This window comes from Perissodus microlepis, chromosome 11 (assembly GCF_051167445.1).
Source record: "Perissodus microlepis isolate ML-2025 ecotype Zambia chromosome 11, ASM5116744v1, whole genome shotgun sequence".
Lineage (NCBI taxonomy): Eukaryota > Metazoa > Chordata > Actinopteri > Cichliformes > Cichlidae > Perissodus > Perissodus microlepis.
In genome coordinates this window covers 24,165,351-24,189,864 of record NC_140471.1, presented here as the reverse complement: position 1 = coordinate 24,189,864, position 24,514 = coordinate 24,165,351, and the positions used below count along the sequence as shown (strand labels likewise).

The window sequence follows — 24,514 nt, the reverse complement described above, 5'->3', positions numbered from 1 at the left end:
AGAGACGGAAATGATAAAAATCTTGTATGATTAATCAAATATTGAAAAAAATAATAGAACAACAAAAATCAGCACACAGCAGACTCACATCTTTATATTTTTCTAAATGTGCAGGCGGAGGCAGAACGGTTACTGGGGAAACTTTATATATTATAAAAAAATCCAACAAAAGCACAAAGTGAGCACTATTTAACCCATCCCCTCTCTTGGGTAACCCCTGTTCCTCTTTTCTGAACTGAGTGGTTTATGTCACGTTTCAGAACAAAGTGACAGAAGTTAGTGAGGGCGAAGAGGGTCATCTAAGCAAGTCTTTATGGGAGTTAAGGGAGTGAAGAACTGTATGAAGAACAAACAGGATATCTGATGAATATTCTCATACAACTATGATACTGAATCCTTTTTCGGTACTTCTGAAACAAATAAAAATAAACAAATAAACATCCCACCGTTATTTAATAAATCACTGGAACATAAAAGGATCCAAGCTGAATTTCAGTTCTGTAAAAGCCAGCGCTGTAGCATCAGCAAACGCATGTTTTGAAATGGTAAATGGTCTGTATTTGTGTAGCGCTTTACTTGGTCCTAAGTACCCCAAAGCGCTTTACACTATACACAATCATCCACCCATTCACACACTGGCGATGGCGAGCTACAGTGTAGCCACAGCCGCCCTGGGGCGCACTGACAGAGGCGAGGCTGCCGGACACTGGCGCCACCAGTGTCCGGCCCCTCTGACCACCTCTGACGGGTGAAGTGTCTTGCCCAAGGACACAACAACCGAGACTGTCGGAGCTGGGGCTCGAACCGGCAACCTTCCGATTACAAGACGGAAGCCCAACTCTTGAGCCACGATCGCTCCACATTTAAAATCCTTGTTTATTTAAAATCCTCCATCAATCCTTTCATTATCTTATCCACTTATCCAAAGTCAGGTTGTGATGGCAGTATCCTAAGCAGGGTATTCCAGGCATCCTTCTCCCCAGCCTCACTTTCCAGTTCCTCCTGGGAGATCTGAAGGCATCCACAGGTCAGGCAAGATATGTAATCTCTCCAGCAGGTTCTGGGTTTACCCTGAGGTCTCTTCCCAGTTGGGCATTCGTGAAAAACCTCTAAAGGGAGGCGCCCAGGAGGCTTCTTAACCAGATGCCTGAACCACATCAAGTAGCTCCTTTTGAGATGCAGAGCAGATCTACGCTAAGATCCCTCCAGATGTCTGAGCTCCTACCTCTAAGGCATAGTCCTGCCACCCCGTGCAGCTTCCTCTGCACGGTGGCCGTGTTTGCAACCTTACATGAAATCGGTCATTTGATGCAGTTTGTCTGTGCTTTTTTTTTTTTTTTTTTCCAGGTCTGCTCAAATCACGATTAAGTTCACAGTTCGAAAGTGATATTTCAGCATATGATTACTAAACAGTAAAAACATGTTAAAGAGGTGGTTTCACCAGCTGGGATCGTGAATGGGACAAACAGTTAAGAAAATGGATGGATGCTGTTTTAGTTCGTTTTAGTGTGTTTGCGTTTGAGATGTACCTGTCTGCCCTGGTCTCTGAAGAACTCGCCAGCATTGTCGATGACTTGTTCATCCGTGAGGGTGGAATACGGCTGCTCCTGACAAACGCTCAGCATCTCCCACAGAGTGACTCCGAACGCCCACACGTCGCTCGCCGTGGTGAACTTACCCTGTGATCAGACACCAACACAGTCACCTTCGTTATCATAAACTCCATTACTGTAAAAGTAATCACATTGTATCATCTATGCTCAGCTTGTGGATCTATTCTTTAAAATTTCTTTAAAACTTTCTTTAAAACTTTAAAATTTACTGACTGGATATTTGAGACATTTCACAGTTGGCCAGTAATTTTAGTGTGTAAGGGCGATGGACCTACACGCACATCTGTACGGCTATCTTTCTGTGGTCATTTCTGTGATCATTCATTGCCTTGAAAAACCGGTTAATTTAACCCTAAAAAGACAGAAAATTCGAATTTCTTGAATTTTTATTGAACTCTCTGATAAATAAATTAAATATCAGTTTCCATATATGAGTTTTAATGTATCTCACTGTAGCACTGCATGTGTTTGATTGTATAAATTCGGGGGAAAAAACCCCCATGTACACTGATGATGTAGAGGCCTCAAAAATTCCTGAATCTAATATGATTCACTTGCCGCCACACGACTGCATGTGTATGATGCATGTAGGAAACATTAGGAAACTGAAGCCCCATAACTGCAAGTCAAACTGTGAACCACTGCAGTCAAATGTGGTCTAAGAAACTGTATAAAAAGAACAGTCATCTCCACGTTTGTTAATTAATCCAATATAAAGACAACATTCCTGTGCTCTCACCATGAGTATGCACTCCCAGGCCATCCAGCGTATCGGCAGCACGGCCCTGCCCTGGATCCTGTAGTAGTCTCCAGCGTACAAGTTCCTGCTCATGCCGAAGTCGGCGATCTTGATGTGACGCTCTCCGCCTTGGTCCTCTCCGCTCTCGTCCCTCTCACCCCCAACCAGACAGTTACGTGTGGCCAGATCTCGGTGCACGAAGTTAAGCGAGGAGAGGAACTTCATTCCTGACGCAATCTGGCTGGCCATGGAAATGAGCGCTGGGTAACTGGAGGGAGGAAATTACAGATGGAAGAAAATAAAAACTGTTGCTTTGTGTGTGTCTGTGTGTGTTTTTAAGTATGTGAGTACATTTGTTCGCATGTCCTACCTGATGGTTGGCGTATTGTGTGAAGGCCCAGTTTTGTCCAGAAGCACTCGTTGGGACAAATACTGGTTCAAGTCTCCACACTCCATGTATTCGGTGACCATGCAGAGCGGATCACTGCTCACACACACTCCCAGCAGCCTGATTATGTTCGGGTCCTTCAAGCGAGACAGGATCTTCACCTCTTTCAGGAAGTCGTTCCTGTCAAGGTCAGAAGAAGAAGTTACATCAGAGATAAAAAAGAGAAACAATTCCTTCTCAGGCTTACTGTAAAAAAAAAAAAAAAAAAAAAAAGCATACTTAAATATTAAAATCCTATCAAACAACATGTTTAATCTTAACTCCGGGTAAAGTGAGGAGGTTGCTGACCCTGTGGTCAATAATCAACACCTCCAGCCTGCAGCTCCTTGTGGCTTTCCACACTTTTCACTTCATTGATTTGTTTTTGCTGCTCAATATGTTTGTGTAGCTCTGGCTCTCACTAACCTCAAATATAAATCTGTGGGAAGATGTTCCCTGAACATAAGCTCACACGTGCTGATTTAATCTGCTCAGAGCAAAACTCCGGGAGAGCCGGAGTAAAGAAGCAGCAGGTGAAGGGAGTCAAACACCTACAAGTCTACAGACACCCAGAAACCTCATCTAGTTTGTGCACATATGGCCAAAAAAACCTACAATTAGTTCCAAGACAGAAACATGTCATTAGAGGTCACAGACAGGGAGAGATGTCTGCACAGTGATAGGCATCAAATAAGCAGTTGAATTCTCTTAATTAACTTTTGATCCACAGAGATCAGAGAGAGAAGCAGGCATTTATTGTAGAGGCAGTAATCAGCTCGCTGTCACCAGCGAGTGGCTTGTGAGTGATTTGTACAAGAAAACAACAAGGTTTACTTTACAAAAATGGCAACAAACTTCTACTAAAGGTTAACACTTCAAATAAAACAGAGAACCTGAGAACATCCAATGATTTGTTTTCAAATGACCACAAATACTCCTTGATAATTAAGAAACTTATTAGGTTCAAGGACTTCAGGAGGAAGCGTGAAAGACAAGGTAGGGTGGGATAACAGAAAGAACAACTGTGAATCACACTGAAGCCAGAGTCCAGACTGAGGCGCATATGATGCTACAGACCTGGCGTTCTTGGAGGCGTCTGGGCGCAGTATCTTCACAGCTACCAGAAGGGGGCGACCTTTTCTCACATTGAAGGGGAACTCCAGTGTAGGAAGGTCCTGAGGGCTCTCGATTTCACACAGGTGTACCTTTCACCCAAAAAATGAAAAAGGCAGGCACTGTTAAAGCACACTCACCCTTCTACCCACTGGAGTTACTTTTCATCTCATTTCTCACCTCTCCAAACTGCCCCTCCCCGAGCTTCTCCTTGAAAATGAGACACTGGCGCGGCAGCTCTGGAAGCGGGGCGGCATCAGCCCCGGGGCTTGAAGAGGCCAAGGCCGGAACAGCGTAGGTGTTGTTGCCACTGACACCCTGCAAGCTCACGATGTCTGCCTCGGCATAGTGGGGGACGCTGGGGGGCATCGGGGGAGACACGGGCGGAGAGAGAGAAGGGTAAGGAGGGGACCCGGGATAGGGAGGAGGCTCATCCTGTGCTGGGGGGAAACCTTTCTCCATGTCAAAGTCCAGACCACAAGCTGAAGAGAGGAGGAAGACGCAGAGAGGCTGGATGAGACTGAGAAACTACTGTGAGAGAAGAAATGTGTATTTAAATACATTTTAAAAACAGAGCTGTCTCTAAACAGTTTGTGAATTATTGTTGTGAAGGGATGGATTGGATCATTTGAGCAGTGAGACTTGTTCAATAAAGTTCAGCACATCTACTAGAAGAGTAAAACAGGCAAACTGAGTGAAATCACACACAAAAGGCGTTTTGACCTCACAAATTCAGCGTTGTAAATGAGCAGATGATAGGCCCGCACAGCTGCGCAGTCATTCATCTGCCTGGACGCTGAGCTAAAGGAAGAATAACTCAGAAACTGTCATCCAACAGAAATTCCAGCGCACACCGGGGATCTCTAGATCGTCTTAATTTATTAAGAGTCATCAGCAATCACAAATTTGTGAGCTCGTTTCTCACTGCACTTGTGTCTGGTATGCTCATTCACACAATGCAGTGATGGCAGGGGAGACTTTTGCTTAAGCGGACACACTGAATCACCCCCATAAGAAATAAATCACGGAGGTCTGTGACGTGAAAGGCATGAAGGTGCTGTCAAAATCAGTGACACGCTCCTGACTGAAGGCTAAACTTTCTTACTTAAAAACCCCCAAAACCCTTTCATGTATTGCACAGCATCATCTATTCTGCTTAGATTTAAACCTAATTAAAATGTGCTGCTGCGCTTACTAATAGAATTTAAACAGCTCTGAAATGTTTAATTTAACAAGGGGTAACTTTACATTCAACACAAACTCCTCTCATGAGGTTTCAACAGTTCATAAAAGTCAAACACTTGCGGGGAGTGTGGCCTTTGAATACTAAGTTGTTATATTTTTGTTAAAATAATAATGGGAACGATAAGAGACTTTTTAGTCCACTTCAAGCTAAGCACCCACGGCCCCATGAATATTAATTATGTTTTAAACAACTGCTTAAATTCAGCAGTTTGGACTTTATAATAATTAATGACAATTAAGAAAAAAATTAAGAAAAATAAGCCACGTTGCAGTTCTGTACGGCTGTGATTGACTGCAAACAGCAGCATGCTAACAGGCTCACAGCGGCAGGACTAACATGTTAATTTTAAACAGGTAGCAAAACACAACGTGCACAAGAGACTGGTCAAGATTAGTTTTACCAATTTTTGGCCATGAACCAAATTATTAGACAAATTAAAATTGTGACCAGATGACGTGAAGCGAAGGCATCATCGCATTTAGCCGTCGAGGCTAGTTTTATTGCGGTCCGTCCAATAATTAATGATTCAATCAAACCCACAAATGTCGAAGTCAATGGTGGGAACTGTGGAAGAGTCTAGGAACGACTGCAGACATGGCGCCAGGATTACGATCCAGGACTGAGCCTTGTAATTAATTATTAATTCAGTGTTTTTAATAATGCTGCTTCTATTTATTAAAAACAGATAGACGTACAAGTTAAGAAAACAATACTGTGATTTTTATTCTGCTGTGGATTGTGAAGACCAATGTAGGCTGTCCATTTAATTAAGCACCAAGTAGAGAAACAGAAAGACAGAAACTAGTGGGTGAGCTCCAAGGTAGAAAAATGCACATTGTTCTATTCAAACTTTGCTTTTGTGATCAGTGATTTGTAATTAAATTTAGAAATGTCATTTGAAATTTTGAAAATAATAATTCACATTTTCTCTAATTTTGTCTCTAATACCACTTAGTACACGGCAACAAAAATTGTGACCTTCTCAGAAGTAAGACGCTTAGAATTATTCGTCTGATAAAGTTTGTCACGATACTTCTTGTGATTTATGTCTTGTATACATTTGTCCTCTGATGTATTTTCTTTTTCTGTAAAATGAAGTTAAAAATGCAAGCTCACTAACAACAGTGAGCATAAATATTTGCAAACCAGCAAACAACACCGCTTGATCAATCACATGACGGTGACTCACTGCATTCAGCCATGCAGAGATGGTCAAGAGACCTGCTGAAGTTCAAACAGAGCATCATAATGAGGAAGAAATGTGATTTAACTGACTTTGAATGTGACACGGATGCTGGTGGCTGGTCTGAGTATTACAGAAGCTGCTGATCTGCTGGGATTTTCACACACAACCATTTCTGGTTTACAGAGAATGAGCTCGAAGAGAGAAAATATCCAGTGACTCCTTTTTGAAGTCAGAGGTAAGAGAAGACTGGCCAGACTGCTTCAAGCTGATAAGAAGGCAAGAATAACTCAAATAACCACTCGTTATAAGCGAGGAGCATCTCTGAATGAAGAATGAAGAGAGAAGAGCGTCTCTGAATGCACAACATTTTAAACCTTGAAGCAGATGGGCTACAGCAAGAAGACCACACTGGGTGCCAGTAGGGCACTTCTGAAGGCATAAAAGGGTGCAAACCTAATAAATTGGTCAGTAACTTAATTTCTCTTCATAAATAAAAGCTTTGAGTTGCTCAGTCACTCAGTGAAAGGTACAAACTACAGGGGGGGACCGTCCAGTTGATCATTACAGCCATGCTGCTTAGTGCATCTAGCAGCAGCATGACTGCTAGTGTGACAGCTATGCTTTCAGCTTGGCTCAGCTCGCTGCAAGCTATATTAAAAGAAAAAAAAAAAAAGTCTGAGTCTGTTAGTCAGTGAACACTTTTAGAATTACCCAAGAGCCAAACCATCCCTTCAAACAAGCAATGAGTAATTTGAGTGGTGAGTGAATGAGAAATGAGTGGAGAGGTCAGACACATGCAAAATACACTAATTCTATGTAGGAAGAAATGTTTGTGTCTCGACTGCGACAGCACATCTGCCGTCTCGACTCAGGTAGTTACAGATGGATAGGTAGGTAATGAAGCAGGGGCCCCTCTTGACTGTTGGCCCAGTCTGAGGTCTCTTACCCTGGGGCACATTGAGGCTCTTTTCCCGAACCTGTGTGGAGCTGGGGACGACTAATGCTCTCGAGCCTTTTCTGTGATCTGGTAGGAGCAGGTAATGGGCTGGGTTGTTTAACAGCAAGGCTGGGAGTGCACACATACACATACACACACATACACACACACACACACACACACACACACACACACACACACACACACACACACACACACAAGAGGATGCACGGGGCGAGGTGGGGTATACACAGGCACCACAAAGTGGATCGTACAACGCACAGAAAGTGGCACAAAGTACACACACAGCAAAACAAAATACCAATGATTAGCATGACAATGTTAGCATATCCATCATAATAAAAAGGGATGAGGTGGGGTTGCGCTGGCACATGGAGCACAGAACAAAAGTGCATTGCAAAAACAGGCAAGTTAACGTAACTCAGGCAACAATCAAACATAACAAGAACCAGTGGATAAAATAATGTTTCTGTTACTCGTGTTATTTCAAATTCACACAGGCGCCTAGTAAAGACGGCATGCCGACGTCCTGTGGTATAATGCAAGCAAAGGAATGCCTTTTATTTCTTTACTCGTCTCCCCCCCCCACCCTCCCTTGTTGCTTTTCTTCCCTTTTCCCAGAACAATAGCTCTTTTGTGCCCCCTCTGTGCTGTGCATCTTCATGGAGGCCCTCTCTCGCAGGGTGTTTAGTTTGATTTACTTTAGCGTGGTGGAACGTGTTGTAAAACTATTGTTTTCTTGACATTCATGCCACATTTTTGCCCCCGTCTCCAAATGTGTTTGCTTTCTGATATGATCAACAAAGCAATCCGTATAAACCACATACATTATTGTAGAAATTTACACACTGTACATGTGGAAGAGTGCATCGTTTCCAAGCCAGCTGCAAGTGGCTGATCAATCTTTGTCACCACATGTTTAGCATCAATCAAAACTAAGAGTGATTTCTTTGGATTGAGCAGCTACAACAGAAATCTTTAACCCCTCAATGAATCAAACATTTCCATCCATATCCTACATAACTGAGTAGGTACCTGTGCTGTCTCTGTGATCTCGGGGCCGGAGCAGGGCGCTGGGCTCCTGATACTCCCCTTCTGCCTCTCTGTCGTGGTCACGGTCATCCGGAAAAGTGTGGATGCGCTGGTAGCGACTCGAGTAGCTGTGGGTGTTGTTGATGACCACGTTGTCCGAGGGGACCGAAAGGTGAACCCGCAGCTCATCGCTGGACAGACTGCCTTGGGCCTGGGGAGGGCAGAGTATTCAGGCAATATAAATGCACCATCTGAGTCTTCGGTGCAGATGTGTGATCAAACTGTGAAAACGGGCACTGATCGTTACACAATTAGCAATAAATGTAAAATGATTCCCACTACACATCCAGATGGAAATGCAGAGTGTCTCTGCCAAAAGACTGGCAGTTGTTATCTCAGGATGCCATCAATCACTTAAAATCGGGTAAAAGGAACAGCTCAGCCTAATCAAATTTCTCGCTTAGAGCCATTTATTCAGCAGAAAGTAGTTCCCCTTGAATCTGTTAACAGCAAAATTACCATTTACCATTTTCGGTTGTCTAGAAAATTATCGTAATTTTTGAGGTTTTCAAGGCTTTCTGCAAAAGTAAACAAACATGTTTTAGCTGGAACGAGCGCGGGAAAAAACTAAAGTTTCAAAAGTTTGGCTAATAAAATCAGGACTATGTTTAAAAAGAAAAAGCCCACACTGCTCATTATGAGTATATAATGAGTTGGCTTTTCTGTAGAGCTGCTCAGATATGAAGTATTACTACACTCATGCACTAAAAGTATCCCACAGTGCACACATACTTTAAAATGGGCTGGATGTGGTGACCCTAAACCCTCCCTTAGTTATACTGCAACACACCTGGGTTACTGGGGGCTTCCCATGATGCACTGAGTGTTTCCTTTTCACTTTCTGCATGTTTATACACCACTCTGCATTTAATCATTAGTCATTATTAACCTCTGTATCTCTTCCACGGTGTACTTTTGTCCTGTATCATCGTCATGTTGGAAAGTTTAACTGACTATACAGTAACCTACATAAAATTCCCAAAACAAGGAGTAGGGGAATTGTGAACGAATGACTGACTTTGGATACAACCCAAGATCGGATGAATATAAACCACTTGGGATAAATAAGAAAATGTTTCATGAGCTGATCCTCCATGAGCGCCAGTTTAAAAAGGAATGCCATGTGACCCCGAGTCTGGACCCACCTTTCCCAGTAACTTTTTCCAGTACTGCCTCCAAAGAATGACAACTATCACAGCCAGGAGCAGAAGGATGATGCCCACCAGGCAGCCAATCAGAATGGCTGTATTGCTGCTGTCGTCTTTAGCCACGGGAAGCCCCGCCCTTGGAGTAACAGCAGCAAACGCCGGCCCTGGAGAAGGCAAATAGAGGATGAAATGTTAGCATGTTTCCTTGATTTCCTAAAAATTGCATGCGGGTCTGACGTCATGTCTATCGATCACCATGCAACACCGGGGTCTTCGTGTATGGGTGTTTGTGAGAGACCGCACGCTGGTCTGAGTTAATGCTCTGGTCAGACTGCGAGGATTTGCTCTTTCGGCACAGTCACGCTCTCACTGAGGTCACACGCCAACGCGGTTTCATCAGGCTTACAAAGCATCTGATAGGGATTGCCTGCGTGAGAATGCATTTAGAATGCCCGCTCATACCAGAGAGCTTCTCAGAGCCCGCTGCTGTGAGAACAGTATGTCAACACTGTTTGGCTTTATGCAGCGCTTTAAAGTCAACTATTAATCAGAATCAAGCAGCTATTTCTTCTCCTTTGAAGGTCAAATGTGGCGTGTAATTTGAAAGATGAATGAAAGAGTTTCCTCGGTACAGTTTAGTGTAAACTTTTGCCCATAAACAAACCCTTACAGGCAACAGAGAAACTCATGCAATATGGTGCATAATGCATTTCCGTGGATGTGCGCACATAAATGCATATCATCAACAAACACACACCTGCGCCCACGCTAATGCGCGCACATGTACCACCAATTGATACATTACAATGTCAGAGCAGAAGACGGCCCCTTTCTGTCTGTCACTTCAACACCATGCGGGTAATAAATAAACCCAAACAAAGCCCTTCAACCGCAGCCAGTAACGAGGACAAAGCAGCATACACGCCACAGAAAACCATTTCCAGCTTTCTAAAAAGCCTGTTATTGTTTAGCTGTGGAGACTAGAGCCAGTTCCCGAAAAACATGCAGTTTGTGAGACCACAGGAAGCCCAGTTGTTATTCATACATAAATACATTTTACTATAGCTCGGTTAGTGTTTTCTCCTCCAGCTGTATATCTTCAAACCCAGGGGACAGAGCCCGGTGCCAAAGACTGCCCCTGTAATCCTTCTCCCATTATACTTCATACTCTCTACCGAGCAATGGGACAGTTTTAAGATTGTTGGAGGAGGGCCAGAGAGGATGGAGCTAGCTTCCCCACCCCTCTGATCATCCCCTCTCTTCTCTTTTTTTCCTCTCACCTGAAAGCGTCCAGTTACCAGTGGTCTCCATCATGACAGCGGTGGTGGTGGTGTTGGGGGGTTCTGGAGGAGCGAGGGATGGACAAAGGAGGAAGGCATGAGAAGAAAAGTGGTGGAGACTCAGAAGAGAGTGATGAGCAGAGGAAAAAAAGTCCTGGAAAGCAGAATTCTGCCTTTTTTCTTTTACCCTGATACAGCAATCTTTAAAGTTATTAAAAAAAAACCATAATGAAACGTTTGACCTTTAATTTTAAGCCTGATTTCTCCTTTAAATACAACACACTGTGTTAGATAAGGATCAGGCACAGAGGTTCAGGCAAAGAAATTTCAGAGCTCGTGATGACGACAGAGGCTAGTCAAACACGTGCCTCCTTTGGCGCTGCATGCCTCTGGATCTGCTTCATACGCATGACACAGATGCACTGCCGACATGCTTACACTCATCGCAACTGGAAAATAAGAGATGGAAGATGATAGAGAGATCAGGGGAATTAGAGATGCGGTAGAGCGCAGCATGGACCACGGAGGGGTAAATGAAAGAGCACGGCAGGTGATAAAAGGAGACAACAGAGAAGGAATGGTAAGTGGAAAGAGTGAGAGGGGAGATAAATGTTGGGGTGATGAGCAGAGGGATAGAGGGGAAGCGCAGGACTCACCAGTAGGCCCGGTAGTGGAATTGAAGGCACCGTGGCTCGATGTGGGAGCAGAGGAGGTGACATTAACAGGAGGAGGAGATGATTTGGTGCCAGGAATCTTGGGAATATTTGGAGGAAATAAATCAGTGTCTGTGACATCCTCCTCAAACGGCTCTGAATAACCAAAAAGAGACAGAGGGAGGGGGAGAAGTCAATTTAATGAAAATAAATCATGTTTTATGTGTTTAGAGGGTTTTATGTGACGCAGCACACCTTCTGGTAGCCCTCAGCTGTGAGGAAACAGTGACTGTGGTCACAGCTGGTTGTTATGCCAGAGAAAGCCAATTCATTTCATTGGATTTAATTACCTTGTTTTTGACTGGGAACTGATCCTTTCCTTATTGATTAACATGACTGATTGTGTTAGCTCACTAACCCTCGGTAGGTAATCAAATAACATACTCTGTTTTGTTTGCACAACACAGCCAGCATCTTGGTCTTGTAGCTCACGTATGACTAAATGTTAATGCAGGAGTCGGCCGGGGAGCTGGAAGGAGTTCGGTTTCTGAAAGTTGAGAGCAGAGGAGCTCTGAGCATACTCTCAGCTGCTGAATGCAGAATGAATGAGCGCCGAATGTTTATACGGACCCCCTAATGTGAGAGATAGACTGTAGACATACGTGATTAGAGGGTGTAAGGAACATCTGACTCTGAAATTACCTCTAAGCCAGCAATGCTAGCCCGGTGGATAGTTGAGTAACAGGTTATCAACCAGGCCGACCGCATTGTGATACCAGATGTGAGCCAGCTCTAACTAACACAGCATACAGCTGCATTTGTCGGTAGTTTTGTGAATAAAGTCCGTTACAGACCTCGTGCGACCTTTCTTTCCGTGTAAGACGCTTGAACCAAACCTCATTCGGTCATTTATCACCAGTCTGGCTTGAGTCCAGCAGCAAGACGTGTCAGGCCACTGCTGGGTCCACTGATCTGAGCCACCTGAGTTTGGTGAGATAACTCGGCTGATTCTTATCCAACTACACCTAACAGTGTTTTTAACTAGAAAAGACAGCTTAATTAGTCACAGTAATCTGAAGCTGAGAGCAGAGGAGTCCTCTATCCGACTTTGACTCAGATAGGCATGAAACTCATCTTTCTCTGTTCGCCTTCATGCTGCGCCTGATTGTTGGAACCTAGACACAGATAATGAAGACAACAGATGGAGGGAAAATAGTCACTTTTTTAAAAAAAATAGTGTTTTAGATCAGGTAGAAAAGAATGAACGCTAATTATGTTCACAGATGGGTTGCTTTGGGTTTTTAAAATTCTGAATAGGAAAGTACTGATAATGCCTCAGAGAATAGCATGATTTTTCTGTTCATGTCCAAAAGAGGACTCTCAAATGCTGATCATGTTGATCAGTTAAAAGGCTGAAAGCTTCACTCTAAAAGCCACAGAAATACAGATAAGCAGCTCCACTTTACTTAAATTTTACACTGAACACCTGAGGAAAGCTGATTGCTGTAGCATGGATGAAAATCCAATCTCTCACAGGTCGGTATTTTTTGGCTTTTTGTTTTGGTGCCATCTATATTTAGCCTTTCCCTAGACAAAGCCAAATCTCAGCTTGACTTCCACGATAGTGCAAGTTGCTAGGATATGTGTGACGTAAGCGCGTAGCGTCTATAGAAGCAATAACTGCCTGCCAGAGTGGCAAAAATACACATCTCACAGATGAAAAAAATGGACAAACTCAATTCTGTTTCCTACCAGAGAGGAAAGATATCTCGCTGATGAGCAGCCAACGGTCGGCAAAGTAGAATTTGCAGCGGAGGATCTGAGCTGGCCGGCCGCCCAGTGGGAGAGAGATGGGTCGTGACGAGGGGTCTTTTAGATCCTCGAGGGGCACAGGCAAGGTGAGGGCAGGAGAGGACCATGGCTGGAGGATGCCAGGCTTAAAAAGGCACTCCACTTTGCTGAAAACCCTCACACCCTGTGTGTGACGGTTATTACTGTGCACCTAGAGGAAGGAGACAATTGTGTGAGTACAGAGAAGCAAAAAAAGAAAGAACAGATACGGCGGCGAAAAAAAGTTGCAATCAGTTACAAAATCTTTTCACTACCTGTACATCGGAAATAGCTCATGGAAATATCTGGAAAACCTTTAGACCTTTGTCATTCATTATCCGCGGAAAGGCAGGAAGAGATTGAATTAACACACAAAATTAATGACACATTCTCTTTCTGTTGAGCCATAATTGCTTTGGCACGACTTGGAGCAGAGCCGGGCTGCAAATTAACAAAATTAGAACACAGGAGGAGAGAAGAAGGATAGAAGAAAAGAAAGTGTATGACAGAAGAGAAGAGAATAGAGGATAGATCTTCTCTGTTTTACAAGCAGGGAAAGGCCAAAGACGGAAGAATCCATAAAAGCTGAATTAATATACGAGGAGTCGTTGTAGCTGGAAGCGGAAAGAGGAGCTTGACAAGAAGAGACGAGGATGTGGGGGAAGATGGAGGTTGGTCAATTGAGGTCAAAAGTATAGATCTAAGAGACTGAAAATTAAGAACGAGATAGAAAAAAAAAATCCCCTCTTAGAGAGCAGAGGCTGTTCTGACAGGTTAGCTGTAAACCTTACACACTGAAAGGCCAGCTGCTCTAACCTAATCCACATGTTAAGTCTCTCTCACACACACACGGCGTGCAAGTGTTTCTGTTTGGAAAGGGGACAAAATGGGGTGTGTGGGTATGCACTGGAAGTTGGTGGTAGAGGTAGAGCTCTGATAAGTCAACAGAAATGAGGAAATTTACTACTCCTTCAGGGAATGCAGCTGCAAAAGCTTAATGTAAGACACACGTTAAGAAATCAAGGGATATATTTGTCTACGTCCACATGCACGGGCAAAAATGTTGGACAAAAAGGCCCAAAGAACAGAACAGAAACTTTAGAAAATGTGTAAGAAGTGCAGGTTATGGCTGACAAAATGTCAAAGGGCAGATTTCTCTTATTAAACACAGTTTGAGGAACTGCGGTCTTCAGAGACGAGTCAAGCCAGAATCAGGTTCAGGTTCCCTCTCCTTGTTTATTTGACCTGTGTGTCTGACATATCCGCTCGGGCAGGCTAGTGTAACGCTGCGTGTCAGTTGAGGTTAGTGTATGAAAACGACTGGGGAAAAGGCAAGAAAAACAGGATAAGCGTAGGAAAAACACCACGAATACCGCTGGGAGAGATTTTTAAAAGGTAACAGAGGTAAACTGTGGAAAAACACGTGGAAAAAGAAAATAAAGATTCAAAAAATGTTCAGTCACTGTCAGGAGATTTCAGAGTAATTACTTGTGCCCTTTATAAGGCATGCAGGCTGTTCAATCCACAGAGATGTATATGGTGCTTCTCACCCAAACCGACATTCCAGTCCGCGTCCAATGAGACAACACAGTTATAATTCAAACTGGGTTGCTTCACACCATTATCCCCCTCATTGCTCCACAAACTAACCCCAAAAGCCGCACAGACGCACAAACAGACTGTGATGCAATTTGGTGGCTCCCAGAGAGACGAGCACTGATGCACTGTCCCATCATAAACAATGGCACATTCAAACTAATTAAATGGCTGCAGAGCTATTCCAGTAAAAATGTTGCTTCCTGACGCTGCAGATAAAGGAACTTAGTGCTGTTTAAAAAGAGAGACACACAGACACATAACGGTGCTGATGGAGTTCGTTTTAGGGCCCGAGCTGCTTGGAGACAAAGGAATTTCTAAGCAGTTTCATCAGATGGAGAAATGGGACATGATTGTTTTGGGGTAATGAGATCATTAATCAACCAAAACAATGTATTAATTACAAATACTTCTTTGTCAAGTCAATGGCCTGTTCATAACACAGGAAGACAGGAAGACAGACACAGAGCAGTTAACAAAAGTTAACATTTTTGTGCCTTCGAGAAGCTGGACGCATCGAGGTGCTTCAAACGTTCAGACTGTAGCCCATAAAAAAGAAAGTTTGATTTGACTGCTGTCTGGTTTTCTCAACTTAAGTTGTTTTGGAGGGTTTTTTTGACAGTTAGAAAAAAAGATCTTCATTTTAAGCTGAAAAGGATGATATGCATCAAGGACGCCCCATTTACTGAGCTGTGCTTTGAAATGTATCACACAGACAAAGATAAGATAAGATAATCTTTATTAGTCCCACACGTGGGAAATTTGTTTTGTCACAGCAGGAAGTGGACAGTGCAAAAGTTATGAGGCAAAAATTAGGATACAATAAGAATAAATACAGTACACAACAAAGAGACTCCTGTTGGATGGAAACTGTGGAGGGTTTAACTGCCAAAAAAATAAATATTAACTACATAAATACATTTATATGATCTTAAATGCACCAATCAATTTAACTGTTATATATAGAGAGAAATCTCAGTTTTAATAAGCTCCTGTGTTCCTTTCCCTCCTGGTACTGATTGCCCTGTTTATACATGTATGATTTTTCCTTTGCATTTTCCCTCATATTTATTCCCCAAAATGTATTTATTTTTGTGTTCGTTCTTTATGCATTTCTGCTTATAAAGGGGGGATTATTCAAAGTGTAACTGCACCAGCCAGAACAAAGCTATTCGTTTTCTACCAGCGGGAATACACGCAAAGAAAAAATAATACAGAAATAAATCCATAAATAAATTAGTATTTCTTAAATTAATATTAATACATGGACGTGTGAATAAACAGGGGAGAGCAGGAGGAAGTAAATGGAAACCATTTATGCCACATTTTCTTTAATAAGTCAAGGTCTATGTTCAATTTTAAACTGTAAAAATGTAGATTTTAATGATATTTACTGACTCTCTTTCTTTCATTTACTATGGCAGTTTCACATCTCCATGAAAAAAGTCCTGCCATGTCCTCTTAACCATTCACCCAAAACAAAAACACAGGAAATGCACTGAAATGTGACCTGATATGAGATTATCTAAACACATAAAAAATTGGTTTGGGGTGAAATAAGTGACAGTTTCTAAAGATGATCATTCTTACAAGGTGGATCTCCTCCAAGGCACAGACCACTGACTATCGCTTTTAGCCGCAACGGCATCTCTGATTTACACGCAGAGCGACGCTATCTGCAGAGGTAACAACGCCCTGCACAGATTTATACACACACTACTGCACACAAGCACAACTTCGAGTGCCTACCTGCATGTGGTGGAAGACTCGTGGTTTCTCAAAGTGGAACTCAATATCCACGCTGCCTTGCCCGAGGGCTTCCCGGCTCCAGCCCAGGTAGTCATACCCAGGCCACACCCTCAACTCCTTAGTCTTTGTAAAGTCGTCTCCACCCAGGACACCGTCACACAGCTGACCAAGCCCTCCAAACTGTATCCTGCACACAAACAAGCAACAGGTAGCTGTAGCTAAAGAGGTAGTGCGAAGTGTTGAAGTGTCCTCGGGCACTTATTGCATTGCTACTGAACCCCAAATTGGCTTTTGTGCGCACCAGAGGTTAAAAGAAAAAAAGAGAGAGAGAAAAAGTGTATAAAGGCACAGAATAAAGCACCAATTGTGTGTCTGAGTGTGGCTTTTAGAGCTCAGTAAGAAAAGAAAGTGCTTTGTAAGGACCCGTATATTTACCATTTAAAGCAGAAATAAAGCTGTGTGCACCAGTTCAAACACAAACCTCAACCCCACTTCGTTTTTCCCCTACAAACACACACCTCAGCAAACAGCAAACACTAAGCAACAGAACTGGATCCCCAAAGAGTTCCCCCCACTGCCGACCATATGAGCCCTCGCCCGTACGTTTTGCTACGGGAGCGTCTGGATTACATCAAAAGTGCTACATCACTGGCTAACAAAACATTTCAGCCCCATTAAGCGCACAGCCCACGCAAGGGTGGACACCACCCCCATTTCCCCCCCTCCATGGCTCCCTACCAAAAACCTCACGGCCAGGAAACATGCCTCAAATCCCCGAACAACTAAAGAAAATAATGTCATTCCCTTTCGATTAGGCCGACTGGATAAACCTCATGAGAGGATTTGGCTTCAGAGCTAGCAGATGTGATAAGCACAGTTTTTGTTATTCCATTGATGAAGCCACAAATATCATCATGATAGCGCTTCACCCCACATTCCTGGGTGTCACTAATGTGGTGTGAATTGTTGTCGTGATCATATTTCACATTTGCCGCTGCAGTGCCGTGATTTATAAACGAGGCCATGCCTGCACTTTTCCATTAAAGCGAAATCCAGGCGTTTATGGAAATCCAGCATACTCGTGCATAAAAATGAAAATGGAAAAGATGCTCAGAGCAGATGTACGTCTTACCCTTGTTCCGTGCTCCCATCATAGGTGGAGTCGTTGAGATACACAGACATGCCGGGCAGCTGCATGACATGACCCACTGGAGCTGTGTAAGCCTTCAACCCATCTGAAACACGGCAAGACGGGAAGAAATATTAGTCGAGAGGTCCTTGAAACAAGACGTTTAAAACATTTTTTTTCCCGTTTTCATCGTGAGTAGTTCAACATGTACAGAGCCAACAGAAATCCCAGCTGCAGGGAAGAACTGCTACAGCTGGATTTCAAGCAGTAAAACAAACTAAAAGGCCAGCTTCTCGGGCCTGCTTGGCCCATTCACCATCCACCAGCGGAACTCGAGCCTCCTTGCCTCTAATGTACACCTAATCAGCCCACTCCCTGAGAACAGAGGTGACGTCAGTAACGCTGACTCCAGCCCGGTGCTTTGCTACCCAAAATAAACACAATTCTTCACATATAATATGTGCAGCACGCCCTGATTGCACAAAAACATGTGTCTTTAGATGTGAGTATTTGCAGGTACCGGTGTGCGAGTGCTTGAGAGCCAAGCAGGTCCAAAGTTAAAGCTAAGGGATAATAATGGGGTGACATTGTGCTGCCTCTCTAAAGTCTGATATGGAATGAAATAAAAGGTCAAATTGCACACATTTGACCTTTTATTTCATTCCATATCAGACTTTAGAGAGGCAGCATCACATTGTGTAGATTCTGCATAATCTCCAGCCCGTAGGAAAACCGAAAAGGGAAAAGAGCCGAAAGCCACATTCAAGCATATTTCAGAGGGATGGTGTCCCTGAAGACACAGACCGGGAACTGGTCTTTTAGTGCCAGTGGCAGTTGTGATTTACTGACAACCCAGTGAGCGTCTGAGGGAGGTGGGTGGGGCAGGATAGGAGACATAAATACTCAGTGAGTCAGTGTTGTGCTTCAGCAAACATGGAGACCAACACCATTCATCAATATGGGGCTTCTTTTATTTGGCCAAATCCCACAAAGGCTGTAAATTTGAATGCCTCAATTCGATGTATGGAATGCATGGAAAAAAAAACAACCCACACACTTGTGATCATTACCATCTGATACAGGATCAAATCTGGGACGACAGCCAGCTAAGCCATCTTCACCATATGAAATATTTTATCTAAACTGGAGGGCACGCATCGCCTAGCACAGACAAAACGAGTGTCCGTAAAATCGAGGACGTTGTGCGACGTTGTCCATCAACTCCACACTCAAACACACTCACCGTTCCAAAGGCAGCCATAGAGCTCCACCCGAAGACAAACGCTCATAACCCGGTCGGCGAGGGGGTAGAATCGCACCATGCGAGCCACAATGGGAGGTCCGAGGTCTTTCAGCACAACATCATAGGTGTTCTCATTACCAGACACCACCTAGGGGAGAGCAGTTCAACTATTCAATCACACAGCATGTTGTTCGCCTCTGCTAATAACTGTAAGGTTATTAGCAGATGGACTCAGCAGTCCATCTGCATCTTAAGGATAAAGGACACTCTTTCGAGGATGCCAATGTTCACATTTTGGACAGAGAGGACAGATGGTTTGAAAGAGGAGTGAAAGAAGCCATCTATGTCCACTGTGAGCGACCATCTTTGAACAGAGGCGGGGGTTTACGACACCAACTCTCTGCCATCTATAATCCAGTTTTGAGATCCCTTCCCAGACGCCTTAACGCCCACTCACATCCTGGGCCATCTGACCTCAGGAATTCGCATGATAAGGTGGGGCCAGGTTTCACAATGAACACACCCGAAACTCTGGCTGATTGGGACCCACACCCAGTTTCACACCTTGGCTCAGGCGATTAGAGGATCATCAGGGGGTCCTTTTGTCCCTCTGTGGGGGGATACTCCCACTAGGTTTATATCTGGGACTCTCCACCATTTGACCTTAGAACTGAAGAAGCTTCTCGGATGAGAGGTGAAACGTCTTCAAGTAACTTAAAGAAGTCCAGACGCTTTTCTTTGCAAGCTCCTTTAACTGTAAGGTTGAATAAATCCACACCTTAAGGCACCCAGATTTTATTCAGAGTGCATTTTCTGAATTTGTTAATCCAAGAGGAGCTGAAATGAACCGACTGAACTTTTTCTTTAATACATAAAGGTGCAAAGAATGATTGATTTGAGAGGTTAGAGCCGCAGGCTGTTTTTAGATGAAACGCATTAATGCAAAAAAATTACTTCGGTTTGCAGTTTCTCAATATAAGGTCCAGAATAATAAATGCAAGTGAGAGCCAAACAGTATAAGGCCTTCCTTAAACATTTTGTTGTCGGAGTTTGTAATTCCCAAGCTGCCATGTAAGAGTGGTACAAAACACAGAGTACGATGTTTCACCAAATCAAATATTCAACAGATGCAAAAATGGGGGCTTTAAAATAATATAAACTCTGCACATGCATTCGTTGCATTGTTCAGCCGGAAGCTTGGCTTAGTTCCAAACTGCTCAACTTCACAATGAATAACAACTAAATCAAATGCAAATGAATTATACAGATAGCTGTGATTAACACTTCATTTATACTCAACAGCCCCAGGATATTAAGTCATATCCTATCAATAATGAAGTCGCCCTCAGCTGTATGTTTCTTGTGTTGACACCCCACTTGCTCATTTAATGACATTCAAACTGTTATTTCGGTCCATTTGTTTACCAGGCGTGACAGAAACAGAGGGATCCAGTTCATTTGTAATCAAGGCGAGGACGTGAGAAAAATCCCACTTACATCTTGGCCCCAGCGGTCCTTCCAGGTGATCCATTTCTCTCCATCTCGGGAATAGCGGAGCCGGTAACTGCGTGCAAACTCCTGACCGTGCCCATCAGCGTGGCGACCTTGAGTGCCGACCAGAGCCAGGAAGTGGAGTCTGCGCAGGTCAATCTACAGATGACAGATGATCATAACGTATGTCACTCAGAAAGCTGGAAATGCCAACAAGATTTAAAAGTACTGGGATGCTTCCAAACTCACCTACATTTACTCATATTGTTCAATTTCAATATATTTTAGGACATATGCTTATGATAGTCTAAAAAGTGTGTGCTCAGAATGCAAAGAGCTGATTTGGGAGGATATCGATGACCTTGATGTAGAGAAAAGATGATTAGCGCGGTCTAGACTGACAAGTATGTGTCCTTGTAGGATTACAGTTAAGAGCTTCTTCACCACTGCAATTTCAATGATTTTTAAAGATAGAAAGGAGAACTCATGAAGAGCATAAAGAGATCTTATCTGTCTTTCAGTATCTACTAAAAGCTGGGAGTGACACACGCATGCATTAGGAGAAGAAAAAGGAAAACAGCGACCCTGCTTCTGCCCAGAGGTAACAAACATAATGGCTGGTAAAATAAAATCCTATCTTTGTTGCACTTTTTGCCCAACTGTAACAAACATCCATCCACCCAATTTCTTAACCTTTGGAGTCTATCCTAACTGTGATGGGTGAGATGCTGTGTACGGCCCGGACGGATCACCAGTCCATCACAGGGACTAACACAGAGAGAAAGGCAACCTTCACATTCACATTCATTCATGTTTGTAGCTGTGGGAGGAAACCAGAGTTCCTGGAAGAAGAAAAAAAATGCACATGCACAAAGAGAAAAAGCAGACTCCACATTTTTTCTCCTAAATGTTTAAACAGTATATTTGCACTTTATTATTATGCCCAACGAAACCTTATAGCTTCTGCAAAACCACCTCAAAGTAAAAATCTGTCTGAATTATTGAACAGACTTTTATAATGGTTACAAATGCACTCACACCTTGTTAATCATTAAATATCAATCAATACCTTTCACGAAACCAGCAGCTGTACTGAGCAATAAGTGAACCTGCAAATCAGAGCAGAAAAAGATGAGCATCCCACCTGAAGGTACTCTGATCCGCTGGGGAACACGGATCCTAATGGACACCACGCTCCATCCCCCTCTCCAGTACTCAGCCTGAGAAGGAGACGGAGATAGAGAGAGATGATAATGTCAGGTAACAGTAAAGGAAAACAAACTGCAAGTTGTTTAAAGCGAAAACACAAATTGGAAGTTCACGAAATCCCAGTCCCACATGCAAACACTCGCACGCAGATACAAACATGACTACCGACAGACTGCATCAAAACCCCGAGTGCCGGCAGTGTGCAGAGGTACAAGTGAGAATTCAGTGCAAACAGTCCAGTCCTCCACCAGCACAAATTGGATTTTACAGCAGCCAAACATTCACATATAAATACGACAACACTATCTGAAAAAGAGAGAAAGACGCACGAAAACTGGAAATGGCTAAAGACCTTCAGACCCCTGTTATTACTGTATATTGATTTTTAGTTGATGTTGAATCTGTTTTTAATTTCACTTTAGGGTCCAGAGTGAAACACTTTCAGTGTTTAAAAACGTTGGTTTCAGTTTTTATATATAGTTTTTATATGCATATATATTTATGTATTTTGCATTAGAGTTTGTTTATTTGTCTAGAATGTGGTTTCAGTTTTCAAAAGTCTAGTTTTTATCTTGAAATGTTTTTGTGCACTCTGTTTAGTTTAGTTAACCAACCTCATGGAAAAAGCAGAGAACACAAGCGGCTCATGAAGAGAGGAAACGAGATGAAAGGAGCAGAGTGAAAATTACCGGCTCCTCCACATTCTTCAAACCTCACAACAAGATCTGTGCGGTGTCGAGCGTCAGGACCAATCTTTGCTCGCAGGCCTGCCACGACCACACACGCACCAAAGGTTTTCACTCAGCCCAAACCCTAACCCTGAGAAGAAAAGTTCATAGCAGCACCGCGGAGCAGCCGCACGACGACCACAAATTTGGCTGTGTGCGACTCCGACTCGTACCGAGGAGCTTTGGAACAGACGCCAGGCCACAACCGCGCTCTGACCACCGTGGGGCTTCTCTCAAAATGAAAGCTTCTGCTCAGACCACCAAAACAAATCACTGTATCAACTCGGTCGCACTGACAGCCATGCTTGGACTTTAATCACTCCCGTTCTCCCCTCAGCGGGTGAGATCATGCTGCTGGGAACCACAAGATGATATCAACACATTAGGGCTCCACCAAGTGTCCTCTAATGGAGAGAGGATGAGGAGGGAGAGCTAGCGTGCACCAGCCAGTATGGATAACATTACAGAACAGCGCTCTGCCAAGTAACTCATTTTTCTCCCGTCTCTCTGTGTGTCTGTCTTTTGATTCCTCCCTAAATACCAGCCAACTCTTCATTCGTCTCCCATTGTTCACAGCTCACTCATTCCCTCCATCATTTCCTCTCTTGCTCCAACCAATAAGCTGGTATTCCACTGGCCAAGAGTAATCACCTACCAGCTCTGCATCTCTCCCTCCACACACCACCCTCCCTCAAAAACTTTCCTGCTTTCAGATTAATTTCCCCCCAACCTTTCAGCACACCATCGCAGCGATCCACCTCACACTTATTTTATTTTTATTTATTTATTTTTTTTAAACTTCATGTCCGCTGCTCTCTCTGTTTTCTCTCTTTTTGGATCTCCCTGATGTGCCTTAAAAAGAGGCTGCGCTAATAATCATTTCCACATGGTTAGACGCTCTGCCAAGAGACCCAACCCAGCAAGCTGATGGAGGCAAGTGAACCCAAACACACACATGCACGATCCCACAGATTACACGTGGCGGTAACATGTTGCAGACCTTACAGCCAGACAGATAAGGTGGTGATCTAATTACCAAGTAGGTTTTAAGAAGACACACAAACTATCATCTTCCACCTTAATCTAATAAACCTGCTAAAAATTACTTTAGCACGGTGCCAACAGACTGAAAATAAGACAGCACATCAGCCTGGCATGAGCACTGGAATATCTCATTCCTGTGGAAGAGAGATCGCTTCAATTTTGCTCAGCAAGTTTAAATACAACAGCAGCTCTTTTACAGAGTATGACAAGTGGCCAGCGTGACATCTTGACTCCTGAAAGAGATGATAACGCAGCCTGATAATTGGGCCTAATTACCATTTTGCTGCACTTAAAGACTCTGTATACGATTCGCTGAACAAATCAGAAATGTGGGCGGCAATTCAGACGGGCGCTACCAGGCTATTAAATCCGCCCTATCAAGTAGAAACCAGCTGAGATCCCAGTCGGTGCTGCTATTCAAAGAGGTGATTATGTTTTCTTTATAAGAAGCTTTCTCCCGTGGCTGGCTTGGAAAGAAAAAGCGACCCAATTTTAGAAGCACCACACCTGTGGTTTTGCGTGCGTCAATCCATTACACCTCACATCAACCCTAATCATTCTGCTCTCAAACCATCCTTTAGCATTTTTTCCCTACTTCTCCAGGCGTCTAATTGTTCTTTTTGATCTCAATACGGTGTGAAAATCAAATCGCTCTGAGAAGTTATTCGAGTTACGTAATCCGTCACAGCGAACATCAAGTCTGTATTCATTTTGTCACTGTTACACTTTCACTGCATGGTGATGTCTGCTGTCTGAGCTGTATTATCTCAGCCAGGAATAATAGGAAAAGAACTTCTGAATTTAATTACTGTACAGCACACATCCAAAATAAGTTGAGTCGCTGCTGCCGTCCTAAAAAACCTTGTAAATCTGCCATTTTTTACTTTCTAATAGTAACAGAGTATAGCACTTGGACAAAAATCAAGCAATTTATCATCCCCTGAAACCTTCACTTAGTTGCTCTGATGCAGATGTGAACCCAACGGTGTGTGTGTTGGTGCACGGTGACATCACTGCTGTTGAAAACTGTTTTTCAGCCG

At 43.4% G+C, this 24,514-nt stretch overlaps 1 protein-coding gene and 1 long non-coding RNA gene across 7 annotated transcripts in view; one reads left to right on the top strand and one right to left on the bottom strand.

Moving 5' to 3' along the window:
* The window catches only part of ddr1 (discoidin domain receptor tyrosine kinase 1), a 49,910-nt gene that overhangs the window by 3,831 nt on the left and 21,565 nt on the right, over positions 1 to 24,514 (bottom strand). For 2 of the 5 annotated variants that reach the window (XM_084943459.1, XM_084943457.1), the window contains exons 4-19: positions 21,638 to 21,713; positions 20,500 to 20,652; positions 19,003 to 19,150; positions 17,763 to 17,865; positions 16,631 to 16,817; positions 13,208 to 13,457; positions 11,459 to 11,611; positions 10,803 to 10,865; positions 9,520 to 9,686; positions 8,318 to 8,525; positions 7,271 to 7,390; positions 4,073 to 4,374; positions 3,857 to 3,984; positions 2,723 to 2,920; positions 2,353 to 2,620; positions 1,530 to 1,679 (exon numbers count right to left, since the gene is read on the bottom strand). In XM_084943459.1, coding sequence (XP_084799585.1) covers positions 1,530 to 1,679; positions 2,353 to 2,620; positions 2,723 to 2,920; positions 3,857 to 3,984; positions 4,073 to 4,374; positions 7,271 to 7,390; positions 8,318 to 8,525; positions 9,520 to 9,686; positions 10,803 to 10,865; positions 11,459 to 11,611; positions 13,208 to 13,457; positions 16,631 to 16,817; positions 17,763 to 17,865; positions 19,003 to 19,150; positions 20,500 to 20,652; positions 21,638 to 21,713 — 2,674 coding nt within the window. The remainder of the gene's footprint in view (positions 1 to 1,529; positions 1,680 to 2,352; positions 2,621 to 2,722; positions 2,921 to 3,856; positions 3,985 to 4,072; positions 4,375 to 7,270; positions 7,391 to 8,317; positions 8,526 to 9,519; positions 9,687 to 10,802; positions 10,866 to 11,458; positions 11,612 to 13,207; positions 13,458 to 16,630; positions 16,818 to 17,762; positions 17,866 to 19,002; positions 19,151 to 20,499; positions 20,653 to 21,637; positions 21,714 to 24,514) is intronic. The other 3 variants (XM_084943458.1, XM_084943463.1, XM_084943460.1) reach the window with 3 other exon arrangements.
* LOC146377939 (uncharacterized) lies at positions 11,114 to 23,729 on the top strand. 2 transcript variants are annotated; one of them, XR_014801617.1, is made up of 5 exons: positions 11,114 to 11,382; positions 20,431 to 20,676; positions 21,015 to 21,094; positions 22,303 to 22,913; positions 23,292 to 23,729. It is a non-coding gene; the product is annotated as an uncharacterized LOC146377939 (long non-coding RNA). The 2 variants fall into 2 exon arrangements; XR_014801616.1 differs by having other exon boundaries at positions 22,303 to 23,729.